Below are 8,093 nucleotides of genomic sequence, written 5' to 3' on the forward strand. Positions count from 1 at the left end.
TGTTTATTCATCCATTTATTCACACACTCGAGACACTGAGGGGGCCTCTCTGAGGTGCATCGTGCGAGCAAAGAAGGGAGCCCTGGCCTGAAGGCAGATTCTCATGCTGGTCAAGGTCAGGGTCAGGGCTAGGGGTTAGCATTAGCTCCCAGTAGGGGCACGGCCCTGGAAGTGCGCAGACCTTGCAAGTGGCATGGAGGGAAGAGGGACCACCCATCGATCCGTCTGTCTGTCCATCGGAGGCCTCCTGTGTGCTAGGCCCTGGGCTGGGCACGTACACTCACAGCCTTGTCCATCCTCCCGAGGCCACTATCACTCCCGTTCCCATTCACTCTCATTCCCATTTTGTCAATGAGACAGCTGAGGCTCAGAGATGTGAGTGATGACCTCCAGGCACCCCGAGCTGTAGGAGCCAACAAAACTCACTGAGTAGGGGCAGGAGAGAGAAAGAGGCGTCCCAGTTTCTTTGTACCCTTTTCAGAGGTAAGATACATGTTTAACAAACAAATCAGCCACTGCAAAGGGAGATGGGGTGGTTGGTCCAGCCCCCCTGCCCCCTGCCCGCACCGGCCACCACCTCCCTGGTGCCTCGTGCACGCAACGGACCAGGTTGCCCGCACAGCTTGGGAGCGTCCTTCGGCTGCAGACCCTGACCTGTGCCCCCAGGGTCAGTGCCTGCAGCCCCAGCTCCTCCACTGTCTCCGAGGGCACCCACAGGAGGCGGCACAGCAGAGAGAGATGTTCAGGCTGCTTCCAGACTTGAGCGCCACGGAGAGCCTTGAGGAGCCCGGGCATCTATTCACATCGAGGGGGTACTCGGCTCTGTTGGACGGATCCCCACAGCAGGCATGCCCACTGCCTGCTGGAAGCCTGGAGCCACGGGCCTGGCCCCTGTGCCCTCCTCTACAACCCCAGCCCATGGCCCGGGACACAGAGACAGGGCTGGTTGCCTGGCTGGGGGCCTCATGGCTTCTCAAATCTCTGGTTCCACTCTTCTCCTTCTAGAGCTTTCCCGATCTGAAGCTCTTATAATTATTTCACAGGCTCAGATTGTTTTCAGTTTATAAGCCCCTCTCCTCGGCTTCCCCGCCCCAGGCTCAGGGATGCAGCCTCGCAGCTGGTGGGAGAAGACTGCACAGCGGGGCAGGGGCGTGGTGGCTGGGCAAGGCCGTCCCACTGTCCCTCAGCTTCCTCACCTGTAAAGGGGGCATGATAATGGCTCCAACCTCGAAGGGTGGTCGTGGCGTGCTTGCGGCCGGGGCACAGGGAAGACAGAGGTCAGCTCCCGTCCTTCTCGGTGCCATCCCCTCTGGCACTGCCCTTGGAGTCCACTGTCACAGGCTTCCCACTAGGGGCCGGCCCCATTATTAGTTGAGGGCCTCCCAAGGGCTCTGTGCTGGATTCGGAGGACAGCCCAGCCAGCCAGGGGCCTGTGGGTGGGGTGGGTGGCATGGTCTCGTGGGCCGGGTGCAACGTTGTGGGTATTGGACTTGGACCAGGTCACAGTGGAGGATGACCGTTGGGGACAGGAGGCAGGTATTAGAAGCACCCCCATACTGCGGCAAGCCCGGCTCCCTGCTCTCAGTGGCTGCAGAGCCCACAGGTGGCCAGGCAGGGCTCTAACTTCATCATCCACCGAGTGGAGGGAGGACTGATCCTGTGCTCCTCCCAGCTGTGGCCTAGGACACCTGCTGACCCAGGACAAAGGTCTTACACAAGCAGTTCAACAACTGCTTCCAAGCCTCTCCCACTGAGTCAGGTGGCCAAGGGTGGCTAGGGCTGCGGCCCACGTCCACCCCTTCTTCCAGCCGACTTCCGCGTCCAGAGGCCTGTGCAGGCCTTCCGGCCAGCTTTGTGGGGGAGCTGGGTCACTTCCCCGAGGCTGACCGCTCCTGGGGTTCCTGATAGACCTGTGGGAGCTCAGGGCTGGGGTCTGGCTTCCTCCCAGCCTCCCCCAGGGAAAGGCTCACACCGGATTGGGCTTCAGGGTGTTGGAGACACCCAGGTCTCCTGTGGGGACTGAGCTCTTGACCAGACACTCCTGGGGATACAACTCCCTCCCACCCAGGATGAGGCCTGTCTTCCTGGAACTTTTGGGAGGTCCAACCAGCTCTGCCTGAGAACCCCCACTCAGGCTCTCCCAATCCCTTGAGCTCTGGAAGTGCTGGGTGAAGCTCTCAAGTCAGAGTGTCCAGCACAGGGTCCCCTGATGAAGACCACGCTTTGGGGCCACGGGCTCCTGAGCTCCAGGAACAATTCCACCACATAGGCATTTGCCACAGTCCTGCCAACTTAGGCCCAGACAGTTTGGGACACTGGTCAGGTAAGGCCTCAGGCCCTGTGTGACCTGGGGCACAAGGTTGCATGCCCAGTGTGGTCTCGTTGGAAGGAAGACCGGTGTTTCCAGGGCCACCCTCATCCAGAATGGTCTGTGCTGGGCGGACTCTTGTTTCCCAAACCAGGCCAGGGATGGGGTTCACCTAGGCTGGGTACCCTTTAAACAATGCCAATTCTTGGGCCCTTGGGGGTCCCAATGCCCCACTGGGTTGGGGGTACCTGCAGACCACTCCTTGAATCAATGGAGCTCTTCAGCCTAGGGTGGACCTCTCTCTCTCCCCTCGGGCAGAGTCAGAGGGTAAAGGGTCCTGTGGAGATCCTCAGGCTGATGGGCTCAGCCTTTGGGGCCAAGGCCAGCTCTCATTCAGCCAGGCCTGCAGGTCAGAGCGGAGAGGGGCCAGCTGGACGTGAGTGTGGCCAGTGGTTGTTGGGATTGGGGTTGCAGAGGAAGTCCCGGGGCGCGTGTCTGGAGGGAGCCTGGCCGTCTGCATTCCGGACCCCACCTCTCCCAGTCGCTGTCCCGGATGGACTCCCAGGATCCCGCCCCGGCTGACTCGGGTGGGCACAGTCTCTCAGGTGCCCGCTCTGGCTCAGCCCCCTCCATCAAGGGGCACACTAGGGCTGAAGACCGGGCTCTCTCGGCCCCACCTAGCTCCCTTCCCTCCCTGCTGAAAATAGCCCTGGGATCAGCCAGCTCTCAAGCCCCACCAAATATAGCGGCCTGTCTGCCCTGCCCCCAAGTGCCGCCAGCCTCAGGCCAGGGTGGGGAGGCGGGGAAGGTCAGGGAGGGGCAGAGCAAGAAGGGAAGAAACTCTAGCCAGGCTTCTGGGGCTGGGGGCCTGAGGTCCTCTTTTGGATGAGCTCACCCCCAACCCCCCAGCCAAGGGCCGCCTGGATCCACAGGGCTTCCTGGCACTCCAACCTGGGACAGCTGACAGGGACAAAGGCCTTCCTCCCACGGCCCTCGGTGCCACACCTGGCCTCAGTCAGAGGCACAAAGGCAGCCCTCCTGGCCCCCCAGAAAGCCCTTCTTCCCAGGACGGTCCTCCAGCCATCCTGGGTCCCTACTTTCCCCTGCGCCTCCACACGCTTACTGGGCAGACCGGGGCAGGGTCTCGCTCCCAGAGTTGCTGGAATGTGGTCCAAGTCTCCCTTCACATCAGTGGTCCTCAGCATACTGAGGACCGGCTAGCAGCACACTTTGTCAGACGCCTTCGGGAGGGCTGATGCCACATCAACCTTTCGAGAATGGAAGGTTGTGGTCTGGGAGCAAGGCCCAGGAAGATGGGCACCGAGTCCCTCTAGAAGGCCGTCCTGGGTGTGGCGGGGGGGAGGCGCTGGGAGCGCAGAAGGTGGGTGGGGTGTGCAGGGTGAAAGGGTAGGGCTGTGCCTCTCGGAACTTTGTCCTTGAGTGCCTCTGGGTGGGGGCGGGGTTTAGAGCAGACCCCAGAGGGCAGCCAGGAGGATGGGGGCCAGGCCCCCGGGGCTGGCGAGGCCGGCGCTGTTGCACAGGTCGTACTGGCAGCACGATGTGCTAGAGGCGTGTTTGGAGTAACCATCGTACACGGTCTCGAAGCAGCTGGGCACGCAGGACTTGCTCACCCTCATCCTGGTCGGGGTGTAGTCTGCAGAGGGGAGGCGGGCGAGGACCCCAGGTTGGCCCCCCGTGGTGGCCGGGGCCTTTAGGGCAGGGTCTGCCTCAGCCAGGTGCTCCCAGAAAGAATCCTAGGGCAAGTGGGAGCCTCCCTCCTCAGGGTCCCACACTCCTGGGGGCAGGGAGGAGCACCCCTCGGGCTTCCCAGGCAGGGCTGCTGGGGGCGCCGGTGGACTCACAAGTACGCGTGGTCATGCAGTGGGTGACCATGGCCGGGCAGCGCATGGGGTTGAAGCAGTTCTCCCCGTTGTAGGCGCACACGTGGCAGTCCAGAGCCTGGGCTGGGGGCCGGGGGATGGGTGGGAGCTGGATGGGGGTCCCAGAGCAGGGAGAGGCCCCTCCTCCAGCCCATCAGACCCCAGGTCCCATCAGCTTTCCTGGGGCAGAACAGCTGGACTGAGAGGGGGTTAGGCATTCTGGCCTCCCTCCCCGCTTCCGTCCCACCTGCCCCTGAACATGGGGCTGCCCATCCTTCTTTCTCCATTCGTCTTACCCAGAGGAAGGCCCACCAGGGCCACCAGGAACAGGGTGAGCAGGGGTGCCATGGCTGGAGGTGAGAGGACAGAGTGGGCGTGGTGAGGTGAACAGTTCAGTCTGGGGCTGGGGCAGGGCACAGAGGCGGTCAGACGACCCCTGCCCTCCAGGAGCTCTTGGTTTACTGGAAGAACTGCAGCCCTGCACAGAGGGGGACAGAGACAGGTGATCACCACAAGGACTGAGGGAGCCCAGGGGACCCGGACAGAAGAGCCACCGAACTCAGGGTGTCAGGTCTCCTGGAGGAAGGAACACAGAAAGAGATGAGAAGGGAGCAGGGTGGGGGACATTCCAAGGGGAGAGACGGGTATCTGCAAACACAGGACACCTGTGGTGCAGACTGAAGGGGGGATGGTTGATGCAGGGGCCCTATGGGAGCCTGACACACCGCCCCTCCTCACCTCGGGCCCTGAGTGCGGGACTGCGCCCCAGCGGTGGGTCTCTCCTCACTGCTTCTCCTCCCAGTTGCTCCTGGTGAGGAGGGAGCAGAAGGTTGGCTGAAGACAAAGCGTAAGCTGGGCCCCTGCGACCTCCCCCCACCCCCACTCCTGGGTGGGTTGCTCGTCGTTCTTCCAGGAAGCTCCTACTTGTAGAAATGTTATTGCTTTACTACAGGGGAAAAAACCTGAACTTGACAATGGCAAGGCCTCCAGTATCTTGTAGGTCCTCTTTAGTATATGAAAGGTCTTTTGAAAACCTCCCTTTTTCCTTACCTCCCCCAACCCTATAGTATAGAATCAACTGCCCCTCACAGCCCCAGTGCAGCTCTTTCTGCTGCGGTGTCGGGGGTGGGGCTGTCCCCTTGCTTAAATAAAGGCACCTTTTTGCACCAACGACAGCTCAAGAATTCCTTCTTGGCGGTGGGCTCCGGACGCCACCCTACCAAACCTCACCTATATTCCACAACCACATCACTGGGGTATCCCTGAGTGGGTCCCCCACTTCTGCTCCTTTCAGGGCCCAGGTGGGGGCCGCTCTCCCAGGAAGACCTCCAGAGCCCAGCCCTACTTGGGCCTTTCAGGTCTGAGTCCCTGGCCACAGCGGGAGCTCCCGGCCTGGCTGAGCTCTGACCCCGCAGCAGGGGAAGTGCGCTTTGAGTGTATGGGGGGAGGCGGTCTGGGGCAACTAACTTCCCAGTTTCCATAGGGTGTTTAGGACGAAGACGTCCAATCCCTGGTAAGGGGTGGGGGGAAACTGGATTACGACACCCCTCCGCCCTGCGGGGATATTCGGGGGCGGTGGGGGGTGAGCAGGGCCCCACCCCAGGGTACTAAATTATACTCCGCCCTTCTCCGGAACATCCAACCGACCCTTCTTCCAGGACCCATCTCCCAAGAGTCAACTTCAGGATGCCAAAGGCCAGAGTGAGGCCAGGCCTGCGGCTCCAGCGCTTCCCGCCCCCTCCCGGAGAGCCCCGCCCCAAAGACTGCGGTCCCCAGCAGAGGGGGAAGGTTTCGGGGTGACCTCGACCGTGACCTTCAGCACACTGTACCCCCGCTGCGCCCGGGACTCACTCGCGGCAGCTCGCNCCCACCCCCACCCCCTTTCTTCCTCGCTTCAGCCAGCCCGCCGCCCACCTGCGTCGAACCCCCCCGGACGCGGCGTGGCGCAGATGGGTACCGCGGAGAGCTGCCCCGCGGCGACACCCACGCGATCCTCGGCAGCACGCGCACCTTTCAGGAGCTTTCTCGGCGGGGTCTGGCCGCGGTCACCCGGCCGAATCCTCTGCGTCTCCCTGTGCTCCGCCTGCTTCTGCCGGATGCACTTCGCCCCTTCGCCCACGCCGTCTCGCGGGCCCTATTCCCTGAGCCCAGCTCAACGGAGGTGCTGCATGCCGCAGTCCCGGGGTGCAGGACCCTGGACCCGGCTCCCTGGGTCCCCACCTGGCCGCGCCTTAGATGCCGAGGGACTTCCGCATTGTACCCAGCATTTCTGGGCTGCAGTCCCCACACCTGGTCCCATCTACCAAAGTGTAAAGGCAAGCCTTGAAAGGGTCCCACTATTTCATGGACTCCCTCCAACCATAATAATGTCAAAATTAAATAATTGTTTTTACTTATGTAACTTTACTTCACCATTTAACTTTTTGTTCTGTTTTAGGCAAAATTTAAGATTTTCATGAGCCCTAAATTTTTCGTTTTTTTTCTAATATTAAAAAGAAAACACAACATTCTCTTTGACTATAAAAGTTTTTGGGGTTTTGTTTTGTTTTTTTTTGTTTTGTTTTGTTTTGTTTTTTTTCTTTAAAAGAGATGCATCATTTGGGGGCCTAGGCCCTGAGCCTCCAGCGGCCCCGAGGCAAGCTCTCTGAGCAGACTGGGATGGCTGGTCACCCTATTTGCCAGTGGTCACTGAGATGCCCCATGTGCCCCAAATATTCTCACCCTCATGAAACTTGCACTCTAATGGAGCAGAGAGTAAACACGTAAGTCAACACCAGAGCACGTCACCGGGTTCAGCGTCAGCCTATGATGAATTAATGAGAACTGGGTTGACCGCCCAGCCTTAAGCAACCCAAAAAGGGAGAATAAATGAAACAGCGTTTTTTGGACATTGCATCACAGGCTGGCAGAGGCAGGGATTCTGGGGGAAGGGACTTTGCAGAAGGGACTGCAGGCCTTACCACTGGGGGGCCAAACAGAGCCCACGCTCTGCCTGATGGAGGAGACAAGTGGAGAGTCAGGGAGGCCAGGGCAGCTGGAATTCACAGGGCTGAACTCAAATCGAGGAGAGCTGCTCAGGAGAGAGCTAGGAGGTGAGCAGAGGGAGCTGGTGAGAAGCAGCAGGCAAAACAGTACCCAGAGTCACATGGGGCTGGGGGTTTGCCTGTGTGCATCAGGAGCAGAGACCTTAAAATACGGGGTCACTGGGCAGTGTGCTCAGAAGGAAATTGCCTTAATTGTGGGGACTACTCGCCTGGATTACAGATCACACCTGGTCCCACCTAACAAAGCCTAAAAGCAAGCCTTGAGAGGGTCCAATCCTCTCTGAGTAGTGTCACTGCACCCTAAGACAAAACTCAAAAAGAGAAAACAAGCCAGCATCCCACAATGTAAAACTCACCTAATTAAGTGCCTAACACCCAACTGAAAACACCATCAGGCATGTGGAGAAGCAGGAAAATGTAACCCGTGGTGGGGAGGAAAAAATCATTAGAAACCGACCCACAAATGACACAGCCGGTAGTGTTAATGAGCATGGACATTAAAACAGACAACATATTTCCTACATTCAAGCAGATAGAAGGGAGCATGACTGTGTCGGGGAGCCGCCAGAAATAAAAAAAATACAAATTGAATTTCTAAAGATGAAAAATGGGTCTGTGATGACAAACACCCTGGCGGGGGTGATTAGCAGCCCACTCGAGTCTCCAGTCAAAGATCAGGGGGCTTGAGCCTAAAGCATCAGGCGGAGGATGCCAGGGAACAGAATGAGCGGGGACAGCGTAGGGGGAGCAGTGCGGCCGCAGCTTCCGGTGGCCCTGTGTGTGTGTCACTGGAGGCACAGAAGGAGAGGCGAGGAAGAGAAAAAATATTTCCAATAAATAATGGCCACATTTTTCCGAATT

The 8,093-nt window shown here is 59.4% G+C and overlaps 1 protein-coding gene across 5 annotated transcripts; it reads right to left on the reverse strand.

The window, feature by feature from the left end:
• On the reverse strand, positions 1 to 6,287 carry LYNX1 (Ly6/neurotoxin 1). Of its 5 annotated transcripts, none has more exons than XR_004627960.1 (5): positions 4,927 to 4,996; positions 4,485 to 4,666; positions 4,171 to 4,272; positions 1,197 to 3,962; positions 1 to 403 (listed from the first exon to the last, which is right to left on the reverse strand). XR_004627960.1 is itself a non-coding variant. In XM_034668704.1 (5 exons), exons 3-5 carry the CDS (start codon positions 4,534 to 4,536, stop codon positions 3,772 to 3,774), a joined length of 345 nt encoding a protein of 114 aa, XP_034524595.1. In that variant the 5' UTR covers positions 4,537 to 4,666; positions 4,927 to 4,996; positions 6,199 to 6,287; the 3' UTR covers positions 1 to 3,771. The 5 variants fall into 5 exon arrangements, 4 of the variants coding, with proteins under 4 accessions (XP_034524595.1, XP_011226201.1, XP_002921641.1 ...); XM_034668704.1 differs by adding an exon at positions 6,199 to 6,287 and having other exon boundaries at positions 1 to 3,962; XM_011227899.3 differs by adding an exon at positions 6,040 to 6,047 and having other exon boundaries at positions 1 to 3,962.
• Between the last annotated feature and the right edge of the window lie 1,806 nt (positions 6,288 to 8,093).

This window comes from Ailuropoda melanoleuca, chromosome 9 (genome assembly GCF_002007445.2).
Source record: "Ailuropoda melanoleuca isolate Jingjing chromosome 9, ASM200744v2, whole genome shotgun sequence".
In the NCBI taxonomy this organism is placed as follows: Eukaryota; Metazoa; Chordata; class Mammalia; order Carnivora; family Ursidae; genus Ailuropoda; species Ailuropoda melanoleuca.

Bases quoted from the DNA above. Each gene is read 5' to 3' on its own strand.
- LYNX1 (XM_034668704.1), bottom strand. From the start codon at position 4,536: ATGGCACCCCTGCTCACCCTGTTCCTGGTGGCCCTGGTGGGCCTTCCT. The intron at 4,273-4,484 runs GTAAGACGAATG...CCCGGCCCCCAG, and splicing joins CCTGGTGGGCCTTCCTCTGG to CCCAGGCTCTGGACTGCCAC. The intron at 3,963-4,170 runs GTGAGTCCACCG...TCCCCTCTGCAG, and splicing joins CTGCATGACCACGCGTACTT to ACTACACCCCGACCAGGATG.